This window comes from Diaphorina citri, unplaced genomic scaffold (assembly GCF_000475195.1).
Source record: "Diaphorina citri unplaced genomic scaffold, Diaci psyllid genome assembly version 1.1 scaffold62, whole genome shotgun sequence".
In the NCBI taxonomy this organism is placed as follows: Eukaryota; Metazoa; Arthropoda; class Insecta; order Hemiptera; family Psyllidae; genus Diaphorina; species Diaphorina citri.
Genome location: NW_007377499.1, coordinates 93,122 through 120,301, shown reverse-complemented (window position 1 = coordinate 120,301; position 27,180 = coordinate 93,122). Strand labels below are relative to the sequence as shown.

The following is a 27,180-nucleotide window of genomic DNA, read 5'->3' as shown; positions in this document are numbered from 1 at the left end:
GACACATCTCTAAAAACCCATGAATTACGTCGTCAATCTTCCAAATTGTAGTGAATAAAATTCCATGCCTTGGCTGGGATTGAACCCCCGCCTCTCTGTTCACCAGGCAAGCGCCTTGGCTACAATGCAATGGGACGGGTCGTATGAATGTAATAATGTATTGTGTAAACCCAAAATGATCCAGGACAGCCAGGACCATCTGTTCAGAAAAAAACCACACTCAACGTTGCTCAACTTCGGTGTTCCATCGGAAACACTATAGGCATTGTGTCACACCTCCCAACCTCAGTAGGTAATATTCAGTTCATCCATCATATTTGTCATAAACATCGTAGACTTATTAGGAGTTCACGACACGATAGCTGAACGTAAAATCAAGATACCAAACCTATACCTATAAAAGTAGATAGTGTACGGTGACTACTTAAACACTCTAGAAGTTCCTAACAGCCTGGGTAGATCATTTGCGTGGGCAATTCCTGAACACAACTTCTTTGCCATACTTTGAGTCTTCTCGTCGCTCGAAAAACAATAGAGCCTATCGACCGTTTTGCTCACTTTTCAGGAGATACTACTAAACACTCTAGAAGTTCCTAACAGCCTGGGTAGATCATTTGCGTGGGCAATTCCTGAACACAACTTCTTTGCCATACTTTGATAGTCTTCTCGTCGCTCGAAAAACAATAGAGCCTATCGACCGTTTTGCTCACTTTTCAGGAGATGTCAACTGTTTGACAGAAGTAAACCATAGGAATCTTACATGAAGTTACATAACTCCGTTACAGTTCCCCCTGTCAAACCCCTTAAAAAAAAAAAAAAAAAAAAAAAAAAAGGTCTTATGTATTTCATAAGTATAGTTTAAATACATATTATGTGAATAAAAAATCTTGTTTAAAAAAACGATTTATAGAAACCGTAATGGAATTGCATGTGGGTTTCCGATGAGTCATAAACTGGAACTTGGCATGTCGCACGACCCTACTATTACCTGGTATACCTACTCACAGAGAGGTTTTACTGTTTACAATGACTATATTGACTAGAAGAAGAGTGAAAGTTTTTTCAGTGTCCCAATACTCGAACCAACGTACCTCCTATACAGTTGTATTGTATAGTCAGATTAGTCAGTCGCGAAGCCAAGGTGCTCACAAGCCAACGGCAATAGCACGTTGAATACAACCTGATGCCACTCACACTCAGACAGTCTGACAGACCGCCACACCTAGGTTTGTCAGATTGTCGAAACGTAAACGAAAAAGCTACCGACTTCTAGGTCTCGAAGACGGTTAGAAAAAAAAAAAGGGGGACTTTAAAATAGGGAGTAGACCAGCTTAGTCTGGCCGAGGGACTTTGAACAGGGAGTAGACTAGCTTAGTCTAGCTGGGGGACTTTAAACAGGGAGTAGACCAGCTTAGTCTGGCTGGGGGACATTAAATAAATAGGGAGTAGACTAGCTTAGTCTAGCTGGGGGACTTTAAACAGGGAGTAGACCAGCTTAGTTTGGCTGGGGGACATTAAAATAGGGAGTAGACCAGCTTAGTCTGGCTGGGGGACATTAAAATAGGGAGTAGACTAGCTTAGTCTAGCTGGGGGACTTTAAACAGGGAGTAGACCAGCTTAGTTTGGCTGGGGGACTTTCAAGTTGTTCGCAACTAGTATTCTCCGCTACATGTCTCAGTCTCGAGTATTCATCGGGGAGTGGCCATCAAGGTCTTCACCATGGTTTAATCTATCTGCATAGATTTTATCTATTCAGCTGAATTTGCATATCGGAGCTTTAGAAATAACAGAGCGCAAACCATCATTTTACTGAGTTTTCTGGAAAATAATTTTTGAAGAGATTAAATGGAGGGAACTGTAATTGCTAAGGTCTTATTGTCTCGAAATCGAAGAGAGAAGGGAGGCAGGATAGAAGAAAGCTAGCCCTTTCGAGAATAAACATTATCGGTTTAGGATAAAATCTGCCCCGGTCGGAAATCAGCGGCTTACAAGGCAGATGCGCTACCAACCAAGCTAACTAGGCTGGCAGTATAAAAACTTCTTTTCTTATCATTCTTCACATTTTTCCAAAGAATGGTCGATATTCGATATGACTTGAAGAGATTAAATGGAGGGAACTGTAATTGCTAAGGTCTTATTGTCTCGAAATCGAAGAGAGAAGGGAGGCAGGATAGAAGAAAGCCAGCCCTTTCGAGAATAAACATTATCGGTTCAGGATAAAATCTGCCCCGGTCGGAAATCAGCGGCTTACAAGGCAGAACGCTACCAACCAAGCTAACCTAGGCTGGCAGTATAAAAACTTCTTTTCTTATCATTCTTCACATTTTTCCAAAGAATGGTCGATAGTCGATATGATAGGCAATTATTTCTGAAGCGACGATAAAGTATTGGTTCCCTGAGTGCAATTGTATGTCAGTAAAACTTGGACGGAATTGACTGCAGTTTTCCATTGTGTGCTGGGACCGCTAAGGTGTTCCTAGAAGGATTCAAATCACCTGATGAGTACCGCCCAAGGACACCCAAGGTGAAGGGTTACACCCAACAACTGCATTGTTCTTGATGTCAATTATATAAAAATAATCGACAATACTTCCTAGGCACTGTCAATAATTGATAGTAAGTACTCGGTAGTGTCAATAATGAATAATGAGTATAATGACCAATGGCAATTCTCTTTTATTTTATCAAGAAAACTTTTTTTTTCCGTTTCTGAGATCCAGATATAACGATAGTTAAAACATAGAGTGCCTAAAATAAAAGTAGTCTCAATGTAATGGCAATCATAAAAAAATTGACGTAGCACTCAAACAAACGGTTAAAAAAGCCCTACTCACCGGAATATTTGATAATATTATCAGGCGGATGATCAATAGCCACACATTTGAGTTTACACTGATGAAAGTTCGGTATCTGAGTGCGAGTAGCGTACAACTTGCGCCGTTTCAGATCATGTCTGAACTGCCGTCATGAATGCAGTTGGGTATGACGTCATATTGCTTGAGGTTATAGCGTCATTTGGGTAAGATATGGATAGTTGTTTGGTCTAATATACGTTGGTGTTGAAGGGTTAGGTGCAAGGTCAGGGTCGATCTGGTTCAGACATGAGGGTTTGGTGAAATACTGGGTATCCGAAAATCAACGAGTTTTTTTAATGAATTTTGTAAGAAAATATATTTTAAAGTTCTTTCGACAGTATTAACTTTATTGTCTCTTCTTTTTATTTACTCAATAAAGGGGCTCTCCAACGCCATGTCGAAAGTATCTGGCCAGCCGTTCCGAGAACGAACATTATCCCATCAGGATAAAATCCGCCCCGGGCGGGAATCGAACCCGCGGCCTAGCGCTTACAAGGCTCAAGTTTGAAAGGAGCGTAATGTAGGAGTATACATTTCGCCTAGGATTTGAACCTACACCCACAATTGACGCAATGAATTTACAAACGCTCTATCTGCATTTTTTAGGCTGAATAAAGACTTGTGCTGTAATGGAATAAAACCATTTTTTTCAAGTTTGATCAGGGATTCAACGACTTTTAAGACTCAAAAATTCGACATGTTCCTCTCTTATGCCTTTGAGTCTCTAAAAGAAGTTTATAAATCAGGAAAAAGACATCCTAAGCTAAGCGCTCAAAAAAGTAATCTTAGGACGTACTTTGCTACGGAGTGTTTCGGCATTTTCATTTCAATACTTACGTCTTTAAAACCCATCAGTCTTCTTTTTCTTCGCCTTTTCCCGTGTACAGACTAGGTTGGCGTTTTTCGTTAGACTCTGAATCAGCCCCAAATGAGGTGATTGCTTTAGGCTGACTTTTGGTTTTGACTACAAATTTTACGAGTGGATGCCCTTCGCCCTTTAAAACCCACCAGTAAACTGAAATAATTTCCCATTTCAGAAACTTCACCTTCCTCCCGAGCTGCAGGATTATTATAGGGTTAGGTTGAATACAAAAAGGAGCAGTGACCACTGCTATTATAGGGTTAGGTTGAATGCAAAAAGAAGCAGTGACCAGTGTTACTATAGAGTTAGGTTAAACACGGAAAGTAGCTTTTTTTTTCCATTGTCATGGCTCCTGAATAATTACCAAAAATTTTAATAGGGACTTCTATGGGACTCACAAAAGCCTAAATGGAAGTAGGTAATAATAATAAAAAATGGCAAGTTAAAACTTACACCTCATTTTTTGTCACTTTTTCAGGCTAAAGAACTCATGCCCCCAGTGGAAGATTCAGCTCCAGATCACACCAAGTCTAGACATAGTGAGACCAATGACGAACTGAAGATTGCTTGGAGATATCAGAACACACCCCAGATGGACTCAACATGCAATTCATATTCTTCATCATCATACAATCAAGTGTATGATTTATCACAAACTGTTAGTGAGGAAACATTGGCTAAAGCAGACATACATTATTTTCCGGAATCAGTTGATAAAGGTACGAGTACTTGATGGTATTTTGCTCACTTGCAGGCATCATTAGTGTAATGCATTTGTGCACATGCGTTTCTGCACATGTATTGTATTGTGACATCACAACTGTTTTAACTTTTGCTTTCAAATGGCAAAATAATACTACCTAATAATAATAATTTTTGACCTTTTAAAGACACTTTTTCGAATTTCAGATTTGTATTTTTCACAACTTTTTACGTAGAATCTCACAATTTTTTTTAGCCAAATGCATATCCTCTATTAATTTCTTTTGCTTCCTCAGATCAATTTACCTATGAAGAGCTGTACAGTGCCATCAGCAATCTAATTTCAGACCGTCATCATGTGGATCGTCCTACATTGAAAACAGTCCTTAGGATTGGCATACAGGGCTTAGGTACGGAATTATGGAGCGGAAATATTGTGCTGTTCTTGTATAAACTGAGCAATCTCATACGAAACTCCTACGCCTGTGTGTTTATAACACTTGCCACTTCTTGTATGGTAAGTGGTGAAGGAAAGTAGAAGGATTATTTGTGAATTTATATGTTTAACACATAGGTAGCCTTTTCACAACTTTTGTGGATATCACAACATTCCTAAGTGCTTCCTTTGCAATCAATTTCTATCTTTCAATCATCTTTTTACACCGGTAATGCTGCCACTGGTCGCTACTCGATTAAAGTAGCTACTCACTTGGCCTCACGAGGCTGAGTGATCCCCGAACTCCACAGAGCCGAAAAAACTTCGACATCGCCGGGAATCGAACCCGGGACATCCGGAGTGCAATCCTAGTGTGATACCCACTCGGCCACGGGGGTTGCTTTAAAAAAATATATATTTATTTAATAACATTAAAAAAAAATCAAATCCCGTTCCTGTATTCCTGTCTTATTTTCACAGGAACCCGAGATCGTATCTCGATGCGAACACCTGAGTGATATTGCTCTGAGGCTGGACACTCTTAGCTCGGGTGACCGGGACCACTATTTGAACGAGTACCATGGCTTGTTTCACATTGGTAAACAGTGCAGTTTGAACAGTCTGGGGGTTCATATCCCCGACAGTAACGATTGGGGGTTCAAACTGAAACGCAGGCGATTCATTATTGAAGTAAGTCATGCTGGATTGCCAGCCTAGTTAGTTTGGAGGATAGTGCGTCTGCCTTGTAAGCGCCAGATCGTGGGTGCGATTCCCGCCCCGGGGCGGATTTGTTCAGATAATGTTCGTTCTTTATCCTTAACAGATAAGGTTCGTTCTCGGAACGACTGGCTTTCTCTTATCCTGCCTCCTTATCTTCGCTTTTGGGGTGATAAGGTCTTAGGCGTTACAGTTACCTCTATTGAACCCCTTCTAAAAATAATAAAATGACGAATTCCCACTATTGTCCAGTGACACTTTTTGCTCCTGTCAAGCGTGCCGAGAGGCGCGCGAACGTCAAGAGTTTGAAGTGACGCCGGACATTTATGTTCACGAAACGGAGTTTTGAGGTATTTTGGCATTTTCATCTCCAATAGTTAAGTAAGTAGGTATGTTTTTGAATCATCCATCAGTAAACTCTAATATGTTCTCATTTCAGAAACTTCATCTTCCTCCCGAGCTACAGGACTCTAAGCAGAGAGAACAAGATGACTCTGTCCCTAGCATATCCTGTGGTACAGGTAGCAAACGATCCTCTGCCCTGGACTTTTGAAATAGAATCCTGTGATATTATGTCTTAAGAGGAAAAGAACTTACACTAGTGGCTCAAGTTCGATTTCTCTTTGAAGAAAAAGAAAAACTCCTTGTTATTTGATCGCAATCTGTTTCGAGGTATGTAATAATCATGTACCTACTCGTATTTAAAATTGAAGGCTTTTCTAATTCAAAGTGTAAAAGGTTGGTTGTTCTAGGGGATTAGAGTTGTTTTTATGTGAAATAATGAAATTATAATAATACAGTCAAAGGTTACCAGTAGGCTAACTAGGTGTGGCTAAAGCTATTTGAATTTACAAAGTAAGAAAAAGAAGAATGTGAAAGTAGTTAAAAAAAGGAAGAAAAGAAAGCCTATTTTCTAATTCTAGCGTAGTATAAAGAGAGAATTGTAAAAAATGAGAAATACATCTATCTATAAAATGATTTATTTACAAATGTACAGCATTACAAAATACGATTTTGATTTTTTCTGATATGTGGTAAATTGATACCCTTTGCTACTTAAAGCCTAGTGCAAGGGTTCATTTCTCATCAGAGTCAAAGTTTGTTGGGTTCTATGCACGATCGTTTGCCGGCTTTACCAATGAAGAAATATTGAATAGAAATTGAAAAAGAATTCCAATGGAGACACTGAACCCTGGATCTGAAATCCCATGTTACAGTCACGTGGTGCCCGTGAGAATGCTTTGAGACTGTTCGGGTATAGTCTCCAAGTATACTTAGAGGTCTTCTTCTTTCCCTTCTTCTTTTTCGCTCGTATATTATTCTCCTACCTACTCTGTCACATTTCAGTTGTTGCTCTCTGTATTTATTATGTTTGTAATTTTTGTATTTCCATGTAACATTGTAACATAAGCAAACGTACATTTGTATAAATAAATGCTTTATTGAATTGAAATTGAAGTGACATGGGATTGTGAACTCCAAAATACCCACAACAGTTGTGAAAATGCTGTTTGTCCACAAATATTCGACGGGCGTCGATCGATGACTGAAACTGTCCACTCTGCCTCGACAATATAGATTCACCTCGTCGATCGATGGCCGTTGGCTCTGTGTGGACACATCTTGATATTCACCCTCATTCATGAGTTAGGTCATCCACTCACTATCAGGTACACCTGATCAGGTCCGCCGATCAGGTCTATATTCGAAATTTCGTTTCTCCGGAAAATTTTCAGTACAGTAGTGACGTCACCGTGGTCAAATTGACCTCGGAATACTTCGTGTAGTAGAATGGCACAACGTTCACTTCGGGTGTGTTCGTAGCCACGCCCCCTTCCTCTCTCCTCCTCCGCCTTCTCCTCCTCCTCCCCCTCCTCTGCTACTTGCTACTCTGGCGGGTACAGGATAGAATGATGACGAATAGAAGTAACAGCTGGATGGAAAGCTTGATGAGCCCTGCTAGCAGTAGGAGACTGGTTTGGTGGCGTAGCCAGAGAACGAGTGGTTCTAGACATCCCTGCAATAGGAGAGAAAAAAAAAATAGATCAATAGATACACTCACTCCGATGACGTATGAGGGATATGTGAATCCCGTGCCGACCAGACTGCTTGCCTCCAAAGAACTCTATGTTGTGTCAACTCCTCCCAGTCGTTCAGCCCCCATCTGTTGCATAGTCTCTTCATCTCATACTAAATCAATAGATGAATAGAATATACTTAAGGTGGAAACATACCTCACGTTACGTGACCTAATGCGTGTCATGTCCAGTCTCACCTCACATGATATCATGCGTCGAAGCACTCTGGTATCACGTCCAATCTCCCAATCATCAGTGTTGTATGTTGACAAATTCTGAAACGTGCGGTGCGCCTACTCACCCAAAGGAGCCAATCATAGATCAAACCTCAACTCACGTCACGCCGAGATGTGGTCTGTGCAGACTTTGTATCACGTAACGTGATATCACCGTGCGCCCCACAGCGTGAGCTTGAGAGAGTGAGGTACCGTCAGTGATGTGGTCACGTCACGCCGAGATGTGGTCACGTCACGCCGAGATGTGGTCTGTGCAGACTTTGTATCACGTAACGTGATATCACCGTGCGCCCCACAGCGTGAGCTTGAGAGAGTGAGGTACCGTCAGTGATGTGGTCACGTCACGCCGAGATGTGGTCACGTCACGCCGAGATGTGGTCTGTGCAGACTTTGTATCACGTAACGTGATATCACCGTGCGCCCCACAGCGTGAGCTTGAGAGATTGAGGTACCGTCAGTGATCTATTGGGAACTAGTGCATTTAACACAACGTGATACTGGCGCTGGCATTTATTTATTTTATTTTTTATTTATTTTTTATTTTTTTTTTTGACACTTTGGTATTATCTGATTATTCTGATTTTATTCAACATTTTGGCAGAACCTCTTACCTCTGTATATCTCGCCAGGATATAGTTATCCGGCTGTTTATCCTGACACAGGGTCTCATTGAGTGGCTGAGGATCCAGGAAGGACTGGTCTGGATTTTTAGGGTCCGGATGGCAACAGGACAGAGGTACGAGGAGATTAGGTGCTGCTAGTTCTCGTAGTCGCCACCAGGAGGTCATGAAGTCTTTTCCACTGTTGATACCACAACATTCGAACTGAAATCAAACATTCAGGTGGTGGTTATACCCAGGGCTAGGCTGGACTCGAAAAACAGAAGGAAAAAATCCTTCAATCCCAGCCTAGTCCTTTTTATAAGCTCAACTTCAATTATTTGGTATAGATTCAATACCAGTAGTTTAGTGAACTGTAGACCTCATTTGGGAAAAGAGCCCTTTTAGAACCCCGAAAGGACCGATTTTCATCAAAATCGAACCAACCGTTCGACAGTTTTTCGGGAAACAAACAAGAAGATATTTAAGAATAATCCCTTTAGAACTTCGAATTTTCGTTCGTGATTTTTCCCTTGTGTCGATATGAATTTACATCGAAAATGAACATTGGAGGTTGTACCTATAAGGTCCAAGTTTATCCAAAGAAGGCTTTAAAAGAATGCTATCGAATCAGTGATATTTGTTTTGAGTAGTACCTATTGAACATACGAGTACATGTTAACTTGTGATTTATGAAGAAATAACACCCCGATTTAGAAAATTTTGTCACTTGTCCGGTATTACTTACCTTAGTTTGAGCCAGATCAATAGCGGCTGTGTATTGTTCTCGCCCTGGTACACCATAGTTTCTCTGCCACTGATCTGTTACGTCTTCATTCTCCGTTTTGAGCCCCATATACTCCGGACATATAGCTGTCAATATTCCGAATACACTCTCGGCTAGTAGAACCACTAGTAGTATGAACAGATACTGGGGGGATAAGAGAAACGATAAATTTATTACCGCAAGAGATTTGGGTCTTTTTGAAGAGGTTTTGATACATATTTCATATTTCTGGACATGGTCTTCACTTGATTGGAGTGGATCACGGACTGTCCCCTATCTAATAGACGTTAATAAACAAGACTACAGATGGCCCTGGTACACCATAGTTTCTCTGCCACTGATCTGTTACGTCTTCATTCTCCATTTTGAGCCCCATATACTCCGGACATATAGCTGTAAGGATTCCGAATACACTCTCGGCTAGTAGAACCACTAGTAGTATGAACAGATACTGGGAGAATAATAGAAACGATAAATTTATTACCGCAAGAGGTTTGGGTCTTTTTGAAGAGGTTTTGATACATATTTCATATTTCTGGACATGGTCTTCACTTGACTGGAGTGGATTACGGACTGTCCCCTATCTAATAGACGTTAATAAACAAGACTACAGATAAAAGGACAGACGAGTTGATATATTGATAGCGGGAATTGTAACAACTGAGGTCTTATCATCCCGAAAGCGAAGAGAGAAGCAGGACAGGACTGAAGAAAGCTTGCCGTTCCGAACGAACTTTATCTGTTTGGCCAAATATGTTAGGACCGAACCTTATTTGGCCCACGGCGCTGTGTTAAAGTTGAATCTGGGTGGAAAAAAGGACTTTTCGAGGGAAGTCTGGAGTAGACTACCTGAAAACGGCTACTTTCTCTGTGGCACTATTTCTTAGTAGCGCCTGTCAAACTGTTTTGACCTGGCGGGGCGGAGAGCTACCGCGCTCCTGAATCCGGATTAACTTACCAGGGCCACAAGACAGGAGTTCTCCACCTGGACAGCATAGCAGCCAAACACAGACAGGGCCAGCACTAGGAGGCCTATAATCATGAGGGCCAGGGCTACGTAATAAAACAGTGGCTGATGGAGGGGGACTGCATTGTAGACGAGACGGGAGAGGAGAACTCTCTCAGTGTCGGAGAGAAGGTAGGCACCCCCTAGCACTAGACAGACGCCGCACATCTGGGAGGGATGGAATGAGGAATGAGTGGTGTGGGCACGAGAGAGTTAACCCCCTGGTTTAGCTCGATTTTTTTTTTTTAATTATGTATAATTATTTTAAGTCAAGACTTTAAAGGTGTGTCCACACATAGTCGACCGGCCGTCGAACGACGAGGGAAATCTTATCTTTGTTGTCAAAGCAGTGTGGACATGTGTCGACATCGATCGATGGCCGGTCGACTATGTGTGGACACACCTTTACATTTAAAAGTGTGCATCTCACAGCCTACCTCGTTGGTGTTTGTGTAATGGCCAAGGGCCAAGACGTTCGCCTGGTAATCAGGAGTACGTGGGTTCTTATCCTGCCGAGAGCGGTATGGAATTTTATCCTCAACATAGTTAGGTATGTAGTTTGAGAATTTTACCACAGTTTTTAGTCCGTCCTTCCTTTATTATTACTAATAATAAAAGGTATAGTGGACGGACTTAAGGACTATTGTATTCGCTTCGGTGTCTGTCTGTCCCTGCTTCTTTTGTGTTAGAGGCGTAGAGGGACTCTTTAGTCCTATTTAAACAGAATAAATAAATACAAAGTTGCCCATTACATAGGTAGGTATTGTGGTAAAAGTATTTACTGTGATGTCCTATATTTAGTGTACTTACCATATAAGCCGTGTTGACCAGGAGCACCAAACATTTGGACATGTCGACTTTCATTGATGAACTTTAATACCACTTGGACTTTAAAATAAAAATACACTATACAATATTGCCTTCACACTTGAATAAAATACTTGGTATGAAAATCAATATTTTCCTCTCGCTCCTTTTTCGGCGCGGCGTTTAGATCTACAAACAAAACACTTCAAATAGGTACTTTAATATTAAATTTGTTAGAAAAAATACTTTAATGTTCACTTCAATACTTCACACATCCAATCAATCTGTTCACCACACGAATGGTATTTCCACGGCAGTTTGGTTCAAACACTAACGAAATCTGAACTTGTGTAACAATCCCAATCTAGGATCAGGTTGTTTTTTACACAGTCGAGGAAATGTAGGATAGGTAGGTACAGACCTGTGCAGAGTACTCATAGGTATGTGTGGAACTATGGTCCAGTGAACTTACGAGAATGGAAATTCATTAGAATATAAAGTTATATAGGGTGGTTCATCTGAGGATTACCTACTGAATGTGTACCTGTATGTACAGGGTGGCTTATAGCTGAGGTGTGAGGGAAATGTATTCAGCGAGGTAGAGGGGATGACTCTGCTATTAGTACTTACACTAACACGATCTCTATTTCTATCAGTTACCAATCACACTCAACGTTGATTAAGGAGCGCGGTAGCGCTCCGCCCCGCCAAGTCAAGAAAGTTTGACCGCGTTAACTTTATTGATCCCTGGGAAACTTTACAGATAAGTAGGTAGGTAACTTTTGCTATATTTTTTCTTTTTTCTTCTTATTTAATTTTATTAATATTGTTGTATTTTAATGTATGTTTGTTTGTATATGTACTTGACTTGTGCTTAACAGCCCTGTGTTGAAAAGCACCAAATAAAATCTAAATATAAATCTTGTGCATTCAAAGTGCTATTACCGCTCCGCGCTTCTGACTATGAGCGGTTTTTGTGCATTCTGAAAAATCATAAAACTGTTCTTCGTCCAAGCAGGGTGATTTAGGTACCTGAATAGGGTGTTTCTCAATTACTTGGCAACCCGAAAGGAGGTGGTGTTAGAGGTCAAGTGGTCAAGGGCTTCAAAAAAGTCAAATACCAAAATCCTGAATTCCCCAGCATTCTGTAGAGGTGTAGGTGTAGTTACACAACACGCTATTATACATATTGTATAGGTGTGTTAGTTACCCTGTGAGAGACCTGGGTCTGAAGCTTTTTCCGGCACACGCGTTTTGACGGTCTGACAGACTCCCAGAGACAGACCTAGGTCTGTCAGACCATGTGAGAGACCTGGGTCTGAAGCTTTTTCCGGCACACGCGTTTTGGCGGTCTGACAGACTCCCAGAGACAGACCTAAGTCTGTCAGACCGTCTGAGCGTGAGTTTCTGGCCGACCCTGAGGTCTACACTCTCATGATACAGTATTTGTCAACCTCTGAGGATACTCGGGGAGTGTTCGGGTATAGGTACATAGTTTCCAATCATGCTCAGAAACAAACATTGTACCTATTTTAGAACCGGGACTCATTTTGCAGGGCGTACCTATAGGTATACTAGTGGCACCTGTCGGTTATTAATATGCGTAATTGCGTACGGTTATGGGGCATGCACTTGTTCTCCCCTTAATACAAATATTTGATGATTTCCGATTGGTAGCATATAATCTGTAAATACCTACACTCTAGATGTGGAAGGAGCAGAGTCCAGATATTAATTCTGGGCGTCCAACGGGTTCGAAGCCCCAATCCTTCCAACACAGGACGAGCCAATTAAACATGCCTGGAAACCATCATCCCCGGTCTATGAGCCAATTAAACATGCCTGGAGACCATCATATAATGAGAACCCTCAACATAGTTGGTACTATCTGGATGCAGCCATGGACAATATCACTGATGAACTGCTTACTGGTAAGAGAAAACAGGCTGTAAACAGGAAGGGTACCGACCGACCAAGGGCATTGTAGCCAAAACTAAAATGTTGGAGTGCCATCACGGTTCGACAAAAGCTAAAGCCGCTAAAACAACAAGCTGGGGGAAAAAGCGCTAGGTCGCGGGTTCGACTCCCTTTTATTCTACAGGAATCTTTTCTTTATTCTGCCACCAGTCCATCACCATTCAGCTACAGCTGAAGCCGCTACAACAAATGTTGCACAACTTACCAAACACCCTACTCGGCTACTTCACTTACCATGTGAATTTCTTGTAATCAGACTTACTTCAAGTCACTGTTCTTTAGGTTCTCATTCTAATGTGAACTTGAGTTCTGGACAATCCAAGTCTAAGACATGAGAGAGGTGAATGCTCACCTAACCAGAGTGCAAGTACCTTTACCACGAGACTACTACTTTTATTTAGTTGGTAAGTTTTGGTATACTCAATGTCAAGAGTATAAATATGATCGACCAGACTGCTTGCCTCCAAAGAACTCTATGTTGTGTCAACTCCTCCCAGTCGTTCAGCCCCCATCTGTTGCATAGTCTCTTCATCGCATACTAAATCAATAGATGAATAGAATATACTTAAGGTGGAAACATACCTCACGTTACGTGACCTAATGCGGTCAAAGGACTCGAAGGGTTCCGGTGATTTAAAAACATTATTTTGAACCCAAAAATGACTTATTCTAAAAAGGACGATCTAGGTACTTACATTTTTTTACAGCTTTTTTTACACTTATTTTTTTATGTAGAGCTTTATTTTCAACACTTCTTGATTCAATTTTAATATCTAACTATTACCACCTTACCCACTCACAATAATTATCTAGTGCTAGAATAATGCTTCTGCTTTAGCTTCAGGTCGTAACACTAAACAAAATACGAACTAATATGTATTACAAAATTATATAAAAATAAACCATTTTTACTGAGGTAATAGATCTACCTCTAGTAAGTAGGTAACGATGTAGGTACCAACATTACCTACAAAAGGTAGGTATAGGGAAGTATGCACCTAGGTACCTAATAAATTAATTTGTTTTAAATAAAATATTAAATAGTAATATCTCTTAGGTTGGATTTCGCCAATATTTTTTCAGCCCTGAAAGGCTTGTTAAACTAACAGCCTGTTAAGTTCCATGTTTTTTACCAGGCCTAATAGGGCTGTGTTAGGCTAACAGCTAACAAGGGAGCTAAAAAGAATATTGGTGAAAACCCCGCCATAGATACTAGAAATAATAAACACTACCCAGGGTTTACCTGTGAACCTAGGGGTGTGAAATGTAGGTACATTCAAGTACCTGCAGCTTTTCAAGTTTTTATAGCTTAAATAACTTTAACATTACTAACTTCTTCTTTTTTGCTGTTCATTAACAGGTCGCGGATAGGAGAAGAAAGTTTCTTGTAAGTTTCAACTTTAATATGCTTTCCACTTTGTATATGTTTGTATGTTAATTGCCTGCTAAGTGTTTGTGCCCATCTAGGAATTACAGTCAACTCTCGGTGGTAAAAAATAGATCTTTTGTGTAACATACTTCTCTAGGAGAGTCAATCTGTCAAGTAGCAACATATTCAAGCCTAAGACTAGTCATATTCAACTTATTCTTTACTAGTCAAGTGATGACGTTGTTCCTTTTCCTATATTAAGATCCTTTGTATTAAAAAAAAAACACGCTTTTCTCTGTCTCTTGTTCTGCCTCTGATCTTAAAAAAATAGGATCTATGAGCTTACAGAGAGTCGACTGTATAGCTATCAAGCTGTGTCCAGACTGTCCACACATAGTCGACGGCCGTCGATCGACGAGGTGAATCTATGTTGTCGAGGCAGTGTGGACGGTTTCAGTCGACATCGAATGACAGTCGTTGACTACGTATGGACCCAGCTTTAGCTACTGTTATTGCTCGTTTGTTTAGAGTTTGTAAATTTCAATGTACGTATATTTTTTAATTTCCATGTATATTTTGTATGACGGGGGTTTTCCAATGGAAGAAGAGGTGGTATGGTCGCCAGGACTGAAAGCTCAGTGCATGCTGTCCTGGCGAAAATCGATAGTAATTAATTAGGTAGAGCTCCTCCCTTGCATGTTGGCGGGACCATCGACCATCCTTTCCAAAGGAAACTTATTTTTGTATGCACCTAAATATTGTTTCAGCTCAGCTGATGGGTTAATTTTGAATGTTTCACTGTTTCTTTTTCCTAAATGTGTATGTTTCTTTGGGCCACCCAATCGTATCTGTAAGCGAGTTACTACTGGACTATACGTGCTCCAAAAGAAAAAGCGTGTCTGATGGCTGATTGAGTTCCGCTACTGGCCTCATGTAAACACCACTTGTGTTCAATAACATGCCAATCCAGTTGGAATACAGTTCTATTCAGCTAGAACTCCAATTGATTCTGTCCAACTAACTGAACTGGAATGTTGACGTCAGTTTTATTTACACGAGGCTAGTCACTGGACTGTCGACTTGCCCCGTGTACTCCATTCATAAAGCCTCTAGATTTGCACAAGCTTACCCCATCTTTTGGGGCTGTTTGCCCCTACACCTAAGCCTCAGGGTGGACTTTTTGTACATATGAAGTTAACCTGATAAAGGTCTGGTACCTATTTAATACTCTTTCCTTTTTCCTGCATGTTATTCAGTTCATTTTCCAATTCTCCGCGCACCCTTACCGCTGTTTCTATTCTCTCAGCACGCACACGTCTACCCACACGATCTGTTTCGCCATGTTATTGTTTCTTTCACCAGGTAGCCGCCATATTGATTTTTTTTTTTTAAATTATGTTTAGGTAAATGGAAGTCGGTAATAACTCACTCTACAATAGGTGTACGAGTATTTTCCTTCGGGGAACTGACCACTAGAAAATACACGTAAGAGAGTGTTTTTTCTTCTTCTGAATCTTAATGATTCCATCGAATCCAGATACCTACTTGAGTGCATCGAAATTGGATTCGATGGATTAAATAAAAAAACTCCTAATTAGGTAGAGCTCCTCCCTTGCATGTTGGCGGGACCATCGACCATCCTTTCCAAAGGAAACTTATTTTTGTATGCACCTAAATATCGTTTCAGCTCAGCTGATGGGTTAATTTTGAATGTTTCACTGTTTCCTTTTCCTAAATGTGTCTGTTTCTTTGGGCCACCCAATCGTATCTGTAAGCGAGTTACTACTGGACCATCCGTGCTCCAAAAAAGAAAAGCGTGTCTGATGGCTGATTGAGTTCCGCTACTGGCCTCATGTAAACACCACTTGTGTTCAGTAACATCCCAATCCAGTTGGACAAAATACAGTTATTACAGTTTTATTCAGCTAGAACTCCAATTGATTCTGCCCAACTAACTGGACTCTGGACTACTGGACTGGAATGTTGACGTCAGTTTTGTTTACACGAGGCTAGTAAGTGGACTGTCGACTTGCCCCGTGTACTCCATTCATAAAGCCTCTAGATTTGTACAAGCTTACCCCATCTTTTGGGGCTGTTTGCCCCTACACCTAAGCCTCAGGGTGGACTTTTTGTACATATGAAGTTAACCTGATAAAGGTGTGGTACCTATTTAATACTCTTTCCTTTTTCCTGCACGTTATTCAGTTCATTTTCCAATTCTCCAGGCACCCTTACCGCTGTTTCTATTCTCTCAGCACGCACACATCTACCCACGCGATCTGTTTCGCCATGTTATTGTTTCTTTCACCAGGTAGCCGCCATATTGATTTTTTTTTTAAATTATGTTTAGGTAAATGGAAGTCGGTAATAATTCACTCTACAATAGGTGTATTTTCCTTCCGGGGAACTGACCACTAGAAAATACACGTAAGAGGTGTTTTTTTCTTAATCTAATGATTCCATCGAATCCAGATACCTACTTGAGTCCATCAAAATTGGATTCGATGGATTAAAAAACTCTCTATAGTCTACCGCTGAGTTTACTTCACCTCGATGCTATCCGACCACATCACCACAGAGTCGCAGAGGAAGGTAGAAGTAGAAGACTGCTTCCAGTGTCCAGTCTAGACCGTGCAATATTTGGCATCAGCTAGTCTGCACGTTACACGTGATACATTTTGGAACGTGCTAGACTACCCAGCAACCAGTCTGGCACGCTCTACAGTCTGGTAGTCTGATGGATCTGGCACGTTCTTATAGCCAATCCCCGTGACCGTGATGGCTATTACCTATGCCGCTTCAGAATCGGAGGTCGGAGGTTTTGAACCGGAACGATAGGCGGTAGTCTAGTTGACTACGCAAGAAGATTGCACTAAAAATGTAATGGTGGGTCCAGACTTGTGCAATGCAATGAAATTCGTTAGTTTGAATTATAATTACCTAATTACACATCAGCATAGAACACTTTGTATTGCAAACCACCATGGAGACAGTCTGGATGGCGACATTGTTCTTTGCAGAAGAAAAAACACGAGATTTCACGAGAATTTCATCATTCGACGTTGTTTGAACTTTATTGATACCTTTCAATGTAGAGGGGTATTCCGCTATTCCGTATTCCCAAAGGGAAACTTGGTCAATTAAATAGATTAGTGACTCAGACTGTCTCAGTGGAATGTAGAGCTCACTCAGAAATGGGGCCAGTACGGGGCCCTTTGGGTCCAAAAGATAACGAACGAACACGAGTATGTGTTACACTGCTTAAATTTGTTCCATGTTCGTCAAATTTTATGAAAATCGGACAAACCATTCGAGAGTTATGGTGAAACAAACGATATAAGTACATACATAAAAGAAAAATCTTCTTAGAACGTAGGTAGGTTTGTACCTACTTGGGTTCCTACTCATATTTTCCTAAAGTTAAACCAACTGAAATGAAGGTATACAAGAACAACTTTCTTTCTTTTCAGACCTTTTTCTTAAATTTCTTAAATCGAACCCGCGACCTTCTGTATAACAAGCAACCGTGTTACTCCTGGAACAATAAAATTCATTCATTCGCATGGTTTTATATGCTACGGGTATCAGGCTGCTTTCAGGAGGACAAACATTTTCAACACAGCAATAAGTCTTCTAACAGTTCTAGCACTAGAAACAAAAAACGACCTCGAAACTCACATAAATCTGCCCGGCAGAACTCAGTTCCAATCCCGTCCCCTTACAACAATATCAATATGACGAACACCAATGAAAACAGAAACAATAACACCTACAACATAACCATCGCTGCTTTCAGGAGGACAAACATTTTCAACACAGCAATAAGTCTTCTAACAGTTCTAGCTCTAGAAACAAAAAACGACCTCGAAACTCACATAAATCTGCCCGGCAGACCTCAGTTCCAATCCCGCCCCCTTACAACAATATCAATATGACGAACACCAATGAAAACAGAAACAATAACACCTACAACATAACCATCAACAATGGAAACAACACCAACAGCAGCCTCACCAATACCACCGATGTCAATGGAACCCTCAGCCAAACCCCCCCTTCCCGTAATCGTACCCACTCCAAGCTATCGTTCTACGAAACTTGGTTGAAGCTCCTGACCAAAACCCATTCAGATCATGGGAGCTCCCACTATTTGGTTGTCTGGGAGGCGCCCAATACAACTCTGGTTGAGATCAAGAATGTCTTCAATATCTTCTGGAAGTTGAAGAAGGTGAAGTTTCCTTTTGGAAACTGAATTGGCTCCTCAAACTAAATCATAAGAAATCCAAGATGGCGCGCCATCGGAATCAGCTCCGTTTCCGAAAGGAAAATACACCTGAAATTAAAATTCAGCCTAGTTAGCTTGGAAGGTGTAGAGTCTGCCTTGTAAGCACTATGTCGCGCGTTGATTTGCCGTCCGGGGCAGACTTTATCCTAAAGGACCTAAACAGATAAGGTTCATTCCCGGAACGACTGGCTTTTTCCTCTCCTGTGTCCTCTTTCTTCTCTCTTCGATTTCGGGAGATTTAAACCTCAATAATTACAGTTCCCTCTATCAAATCTCTTAAAAAGTGTATTTTACAATTTTCATTTCGGGAAACAGATCACTGACCACTGCTCTAATAGAAACTGAAGTTACTGAAGAAGCAGGGGTCAGTTTTTCAAAAGGAAAATGTTTCTCTCCTATTTTTCAAAAGGAAAATACATCTCACCTAACCAGACACGTCCATTTTCACAGATCCACGTTCTCGGTCTCAAGCTAGACGGTACGGACGTTCTGGTATACACGTACCAACCATACTCCAACACCAGCTGTAACATGGTAGATACGCCCAAGCTAGTCAATGTCTATAATGGCCCTACTGGGCAGTTCAGACATGATCTGAAGCGGCGCAAGTTGTACGCTACACGCACTCAGATACCGAACTTTCATCAGTGTAAACTCAAGTGTGTGGCTATTGATCATCCTCCTGATAATATTATCAAATATTCCGGTGAGTAAGACTTTTGTTTTGACACTTTGTTTGAGTGTTACTAAAACTCAAGTTTTTATTATTTCCATTACATCGAGACTACTCTGATTTTGGGCACTCTATGTTTTAAGTATCGTTATATCTGGATCTCAGAAACGGTAGTATAACAAGGACCAAGAGCACAAAAACGTTGTAGATAATCTTTGAAAACGGAGATGTCACCTTCTCCTAGCCCTAGGAGAAGTCAAATCACTCACTTTTCGAGTTTTTCACTGGAACAAGGGACCAATAACTCTTCATCTTTGCATGTCCCAACACCAATCATAGAAGAGGACGAAGAATTACATAATGCCAGCCACTAACAGACCGTCTGAAAGATTTACCTGTCTGACAGAACGACCTAGGTCTGTCAGACCATGTGAGAGACCTGGGTCTGAAGCTTTTTCCGGCACACGCGTTTTGGCGGTCTGACAGACTCCCAGAGACAGACCTAACGGACAGACCTAGGTCTGTGCGTATCTTTTTCGAAGTGTACGAAATTAGTTCGCTGACATGGTTGAGAACAAGTTGTTCGCAACTAGTATTCTCCGCTACATGTCTCAGTCTCGAGTATTCATCGGGGAGTGGCCATCAAGGTCTTCACCATGGTTTGATCTATCTGCAATATCTGCATAGATTTTACCTATCAAGTCCAAGGATTTGTTGAGAATGGTCTCAAACGTTTAGAATCAATGTAGCAAGAACAACTAGATCTAAGTTCTTTGAAGCTAATAGCTGCGTTTACTTTAGCTGCGTGGAAACTAAACAATTGCAAAATAGTATAAAGAAACTACCTCTATTCAGCAAAGCCAGAATAATACGAGTAGAAAGTAGAAAGGTGTATAAAAAAGTGTTAAATAAATAAGTTAAGTTTATTTATTGGTAATTTAGGTAATTCTTTTATTTTACAAGATTGGTGGGGTCTCTTCTAAATGCCGTCGAAAACATTGGGTTTTGTTCTCTCACTCTTTACCTACTTTCTATTACATTCTGCATAGAGAAACTATACAAAGTAATGAGAATGAGAAAGTATTGGATTTTGTTATCCAAGTTTTTACTTTCTATTACACTCTGCATAGAGGACTATTACAAAGTAATGAGAAAGTATTGGAATCGGTCCAATTTTTTCACTTTCCTTATCCTAAGATAGGAAGGAAAGTAATGTATTTTTCTTTTCTTTTTATGATTTTAGCGATTTAGTGGGCGATGGGGATTAGTTTCTCTGGAGCGCCCAGAGCGGGCAGGGGTGCCTCTACGGTTAGCACGCCATCCTTACTGAGGGAAGATTTGATGCTCTCTGGGTTCGTACCCTTGGGTAGGAGGAATTCTCTGTTGTACTCTCGGTAGACGGACTTGGAGTCACTCTTCTCTTCGTGCTTAGCGTGCACCTGGGAACAGAGGAAACAAGGTTTCGTTAGGTTTTGCCTGAAAAGGTTTCGCTAGGTTGGGTTGGCCAAAAAAAGGTTTCGGCTAGGTTGACCAAAAAAGGTTTCGTTAAAAAAAGATACCGTTAGGTTGACCAAAAAAGGTTTGATTAGAAAATAGAAAGGTAAATACTATAGGGAAGTCGTTAGGTGAGCCAAAGAGCATTTTACTTGTGATGTGTTGGTCAATGTAGGTTTGGATACCAGACTTTTCCGACGAAAATTGTGCAATCAGCGCATTTTTACCCTTTTTTTTTATTAAGGTCGAAATGCACAGTACGTTCACTCTCTTCTCTCTTCCAATCGCGTAGTGCCTGTAAACTTTTGACTTTTGACTGTTCGCGTTTAACGTACTGTGACTGGAGTGTGGCTCTTGAATGAATATTCGGCGGCAGACCATAACCTGAACGGATAGTGTAATTCGGACTTGGCCCAGAGACTAGTTGAACAGTTAGCATCTATTTATCAGTAACACTCAGGTAAGTAACTACATATCTGTCTACTATCTATTCATCAGTACAGTACACATAGCTGTATAGTAAGGTGGTATCTATTAATTTGAACAGCCATACAGTATTATAACTGCATAGTAAGAAGATACTCGTACATCTATCTTTTTTTTTTTTTTTTAGAGAAGGTAATACCTACATAACTATTAAAAATGAAGGCAAATAATTTGAAGATAAGTAGTCATATCAAGTGAATGTGTGGAATATTCAGTAAAAAATACAGAAAGTTCGCGTAAGAATATCTAAAAATTCAGGTAACATTCTTGGTGCATTGTAAATGTGAGGCACATAATTAAAAAATGACTTATAAAAGTACTCTTTTGCAAATCAATATGAAAGTTCGAAAGGTAAAGGTTTAGATTAATTGAAATAAGATCGAGAAAAGAAAACAAGGCCTCTAATTGCCTCATCATGAACAGAGTAAAATGTTGAATGATTCAACGATTGAGCACCGTTATATCATTGGCAAATACTCTGAAGAGAAAGAACTATCAAGTCCAAGGTTCATTTACCTATTTGAAAATTTGAGAATTTGACCACATACATAGGTAAGTAGGTACCTATTCTTGTCACGTTTGAGCTCTCGAGTTTCGTGTGAAGGAGCCTTAAGGCTGAGCTAGATATAAGGAGCTTTCGTTAAGGGCAGGCGATTAAGAGCCCTTTTAAGTAATTAATTAGAAAAAGAGATCTGATGTAAAAGCTAAAAGTTCACTATACATACGTATTGTTTAGACTGCTGGGGTAAAGGGACTTTTCGGGGGGTACCATGGCGTGCTGGCAGTCGGCCCTCTACCTGGGCTAACTATGTCAATGAGTTCTCCCTGGGTACCTGGGCCTGTGTTATCCTCGCCTATCTTCTATTTGTAGCCACCCTGTATTGCTTCGAGTCAGATAGGAGTAGAGAGGCATTGGCTGCCTGTGTGTTGTATGCGTACGCGATGCTCATGGAACAGGAGAGTAAGGTGAAGAATAACACCACACACCTGAGGATCTTCCTCACCAACTGGCTATGGTATTGTCTCATCATCACCACAGCGTACCGGGCATCACTAGGTAGCTTCATGACTGTCCCTGCACATGCTAATGATTTCAACAGCATGACTGACATCCTCAAGTCTGAGCTGAACATCGTAGGAGGCCCCGACGTCCTTAAGATCATACAGGAGACCGCCAAGTCCACAGACATCAGCCGGAAGTTCCTCAAGCGGTATCGAACCCTACAACCCGGGGATTTCGAGTCCATCATGAACCGCACGGTGGTATCACGTGACATAGCGGTGTTTGCAGTGAAGCGGTTCATGTATTATCACAGCAGACCACAGGCCCGGCTCATCAAGGTGAAGATACCATTCCGACTAATACCAGGCTGTCTGCTGCGCGCGCATACCACACAGCTACTAGTTCAGCGTAATTCCCATCTGCACAACAGTCTGAACAAAGTACTGACCAGACTATTTGAGACTGGGATTATTGATCACTTCATCATGCATCTTGGATCAAACCGCCTCCTACCGGCTGAGAAAATTAAAGGCAGACCATTGAGGATGAAATTGATCTGGTGTACATTCTTCATATTAGTGGCTGGACAGGTGATTAGCTTTATAGTATTCCTACTGGAGGTGAAATACCCCAGTAAGATAAAGCATGGAGTTATTACCGCCTCCTACCGGCTGAGAAAATTAAAGGCAGACCACTGAGGATGAAATTGATCTGGTGTACATTCTTCATATTAGTGGCTGGACAAGTGATTAGCTTTATCGTATTCCTACTGGAGGTGAAATACCCCAGTAAGATAAAGCATGGAATTATCTAAAGGCAGACCACTGAGGATGAAATTGATCTGGTGTACATTCTTCATATTAGTGGCTGGACAGGTGATTAGCTTCATAGTATTCCTACTGGAGGTGAAATACCCCAGTAAGATAAAGCATGGAGTTATCAAAGTAAAACCACGTGTGGATCTAATGAAACAGCCACAATGGAAGAGACAGAGTCGAAACTTTGGTCAGCGACATTTCTACATGGGACAATACTTGTGGTGAATCTAACTTCCAAGGTTCCAAGGATTTGTTGAGAATGGTCTCAAACGTTTAGAATCAATGTAGCAAGAACAACTAGATCTAAGTTCTTTGAAGCTAAATAGCTGCGTTTACTTTAGCTGCGTGGAAACTACACAATTGCAAAATAGTATAAAGAAACTACCTCTATTCAGCAAAGCCAGAATAATACGAGTAGAAAGGTGTATAAAAAAGTGTTAAATAAATAAGTTAAGTTTATTTATTGGTAATTTAGGTAGGTAATTCAGGTAATTCTTCTATTTTACAACAAGATTGGTGGGGTCTCTTCTAAATGCCGTCGAAAACAGTGGGTTTTGTTCTCTCACTCTTTACTTTCTATTACATTCTGCATAGAGAAACTATACAAAGTAATGAGAATGAGAAAATATTGGATTTTGTTATCCAAGTTTTTACTTTCTATTACAGTCTGCATAGAGGACTATACAAAGTAACGAGAAAGTATTGGAATCGGTCCAATTTTTTCACTTTCCTTATCCTAAGATAGGAAGGAAAGTAATGTATTTTTCTTTTCTTTTTTTTATGATTTTAGCGATTTAGTGGGCGATGGGGATTAGTTTCTCTGGTGCGCCCAGAGCGGGTAGGGGTGCCTCTACGGTTAGAAGCAGTTATCACACTATTGACTATGTTATTAACTAGTGATGACAGGTATGTCTATATCTGTCTGCAGACTAGTTGCGAAGAAGACGACTTAAATGACGATACTAATTGCGTGAACTTAAAATCTTGAAATATTAGTGTTTTTCTCCGTATTTTCAATGCTTACCCCAATTTTAATTCCAGAAAAGAAACAAAAGTTTTTTCTACGCGTTACCTAACCGTGCCTAAACTGGAAACCTAGAAAATTTTGTGAAAGTTCTTTTTTTTTCAAATTTTACCTTCCTAATCCTACCTACACTACAAATTAGGTAGCTCAACTTTTGAAATTCCTCAATAATCTGCTTTGCTTTTTGTGTACAATTAGAATTGGTATGTGCTGTGCGTATCTTTTTCGAAGTGTACGAAATTAGTTCGCTGACATGGTTGAGAACAAGTTGTTCGCAACTAGTATTCTCCGCTACATGTCTCAGTCTCGAGTATTCATCGGGGAGTGGCCATCAAGGTCTTCACCATGGTTTAATCTATCTGCATAGATTTTATCTATTCAGCTGAATTTGCATATCGGAGCTTTAGAAATAACAGAGCGCAAACCATCATTTTACTGAGTTTTCTGGAAAATAATTTTTGAAGAGATTAAATGGAGGGAACTGTAATTGCTAAGGTCTTATTGTCTCGAAATCGAAGAGAGAAGGGAGGCAGGATAGAAGAAAGCTAGCCCTTTCGAGAATAAACATTATCGGTTTAGGATAAAATCTGCCCCGGTCGGAAATCAGCGGCTTACAAGGCAGAACGCTACCAACCAAGCTAACCTAGGCTGGCAGTATAAAAACTTCTTTTCTTATCATTCTTCACATTTTTCCAAAGAATGGTCGATAGTCGATATGATAGGCAATTATTTCTGAAGCGACGATAAAGTATTGGTTCCCTGAGTGCAATTGTATGTCAGTAAAACTTGGACGGAATTGACTGCAGTTTTCCATTGTTTCCTGCTAAGGTGTTCCTGGAAGGATTCAAATCACCTGATGAGTATCGCCCAAGGTGAAGGGTTACACCCAACAACTGCATTGTTCTTGATGTCAATAATGATAATAGTCGCAATACTACTGTCAATAATGACAATAGTCGGCAAAACGTCCTAGATACTGTCAATAATTGAATAATGATAATGACTCATGACAATTCTCTATTAATGTACATAGGTACATTTCAAGAAAACTAAAGTAGGAATTTTTCGGAATTTTACGAAAATTGAAAGTTATAAAGTTCTCGGTGCAATAAAAAATGGAAAAGAGCCCAGTCTAGTTTATAGCTTGAAAGGTAGAGAGCCTGCCTTGTAAATGCTAGGTTTCAAGTTTGTCTGTACCTCTGATTGCAGTATGACTTGTGAATCTGTACTGATTGTTGTGAGGGCTGTGTGTATTGTGACGTTTACGAGATTACCTGCCCTTATCTGACTTATGCCAATAGTTAGGAGTTGGTGTAGGTACTCAACACCTAGGCAATTGTATGTCAGTAAAACTTGGACGGAATTGACTGCAGTTTTCCATTGTGTGCTGGGACCGCTAAGGTGTTCCTAGAAGGATTCAAGTCACCTGATGAGTATCGCCCAAGGTGAAGGGTTACACCCAACAACCAATAACTGCATTGTTCTTGATGTCAATTATATAAGAATAATCGACAATACTTCCTAGGCACTGCCAATAATTGATAGTAAGTACTCGGTAGTGTCAACAATGAATAATGAGTATAATGACCAATGGCAATTCTCTTTTATTTTATCAAGAAAACTTTTTCTTTAAAGATAAAACAAGATATCTTTTCTTTACTCTGCCATCACGGTTCGACAAAAGCTAAAGCCGCTAAAACAACAAGCTGGGGGAAAAAGCGCAAGGCCGCGGGTTCGACTCCCTTTTATTCTAAACAGGAATCTTTTCTTTATTCTGCCATCAGTCCATCACCATTCAGCTACAGCATAAGCCGCTACAACTGTTGCACAATTTACCAAACACCCTATTCGGCTACTTTACTTACCATGTGAATTTCTTGTAATCAGACTTACTTCAAGTCACTGTTCTTTAGGTTCTAATTCTAATGTGAACTTGAGTTCTGAACAATCCAAGTCTAAGACATGAGAGAGGTGAATGCTCACTTAACTAGAGTGCAAGTACCTTTACCACGGGACTACTACTTCTATTTAGTAAACATGCCTGGAGACCATCATCCCCGGTCTATGAGCCAATTAAACATGCCTGGAGACCATCATCATTCCCGGTCTATGAGCCAATTAAACATGCCTGGAGACCATCATCCCCGGTCTATGAGCCAATTAAACATGCCTGGAGACCATCATTCCCGGTCTATGAGCCAATTAAACATGCCTGGAGACCATTATCCCGGTCTATGGCGGATAAAACAAGATATCTTTTCTTTATTCTGCCATCACGGTTCGACAAAAGCTAAAGCCGCTAAAACAACAAGGTGGGGGAAAAAGCGCTAGGTCGCGGGTTCGACTCCCTTTTATTCTAAACAGGAATCTTTTCTTTATTCTGCCATCAGTCCATCACCATTCGGCTACAGCTGAAGCCGCTACAACAACTGTTGCACAACTTACCAAACACCCTATTCGGCTACTTCACTTACCATGTGAATTTCTTGTAATCAGACTTACTTCAAGTCACTGTTCTTTAGGTTCTAATTCTAATGTGAACTTGAGTTCTGAACAATCCAAGTCTAAGACATGAGAGAGGTGAATGCTCACCTAACTAGAGTCTGAGTGCAAGTACCTTTACCACCAGACTACTACTTCTATTTAGTTGGTAAGTTTTGGTACTCAATGTCAATAAATCATATTTATACTCTTGACATTGAGTACCAAAACTTACCAACTAAAGTACCAAGTATAAATAAGTCAAGAGTATAAATATGATTACATATCCTCATTTACCTACCTATTGACATTGAGTACCAAAACTTACCAACTAAAGTACCAAGTATAAATAAGTCAAGAGTATAAATATGATTACATATCCTCATTTACCTGTTTGAAAATTTGAGAATTTGACCCCATACATAGGTAAGTAGGTCCCTATTCTTGTCACGTTTGAGCTCTCGAGTTTCATGTGAAGGAGCCTT

At 40.5% G+C, this 27,180-nt stretch overlaps 4 protein-coding genes across 4 annotated transcripts; 2 read left to right on the top strand and 2 right to left on the bottom strand.

Annotated features, from left to right (window-relative positions):
* Nucleotides 1-2,966: 2,966 nt before the first annotated feature.
* LOC103518612 (elongator complex protein 4-like) lies at nucleotides 2,967-6,582 on the top strand. The gene is made up of 5 exons (XM_008483690.3): nucleotides 2,967-3,002; nucleotides 4,196-4,436; nucleotides 4,716-4,936; nucleotides 5,336-5,545; nucleotides 6,012-6,582. The coding sequence occupies exons 1-5, from the start codon at nucleotides 2,967-2,969 to the stop codon at nucleotides 6,123-6,125; spliced, it is 822 nt and encodes a 273-aa protein (XP_008481912.2). The 3' UTR covers nucleotides 6,126-6,582.
* Nucleotides 6,583-6,865: 283 nt separating this feature from the next.
* Nucleotides 6,866-11,193, bottom strand: LOC113471227 (tetraspanin-11-like). Its single transcript, XM_026830199.1, has 5 exons — nucleotides 11,089-11,193; nucleotides 10,231-10,446; nucleotides 9,234-9,416; nucleotides 8,498-8,710; nucleotides 6,866-7,589 (listed from the first exon to the last, which is right to left on the bottom strand). Exons 1-5 carry the CDS (start codon nucleotides 11,140-11,142, stop codon nucleotides 7,452-7,454), a joined length of 804 nt encoding a protein of 267 aa, XP_026686000.1. The 5' UTR covers nucleotides 11,143-11,193; the 3' UTR covers nucleotides 6,866-7,451.
* Nucleotides 11,194-20,277: 9,084 nt separating this feature from the next.
* On the bottom strand, nucleotides 20,278-21,030 carry LOC113471223 (alpha-crystallin B chain-like). Its single transcript, XM_026830193.1, has 2 exons — nucleotides 20,998-21,030; nucleotides 20,278-20,879 (listed from the first exon to the last, which is right to left on the bottom strand). The coding sequence occupies exons 1-2, from the start codon at nucleotides 21,028-21,030 to the stop codon at nucleotides 20,637-20,639; spliced, it is 276 nt and encodes a 91-aa protein (XP_026685994.1). The 3' UTR covers nucleotides 20,278-20,636.
* Nucleotides 21,031-22,270: 1,240 nt separating this feature from the next.
* LOC113471217 lies at nucleotides 22,271-23,070 on the top strand. Its single transcript, XM_026830185.1, has one exon. It carries the CDS (start codon nucleotides 22,312-22,314, stop codon nucleotides 23,068-23,070), a length of 759 nt encoding a protein of 252 aa, XP_026685986.1. The 5' UTR covers nucleotides 22,271-22,311.
* Nucleotides 23,071-27,180: the final 4,110 nt, after the last annotated feature.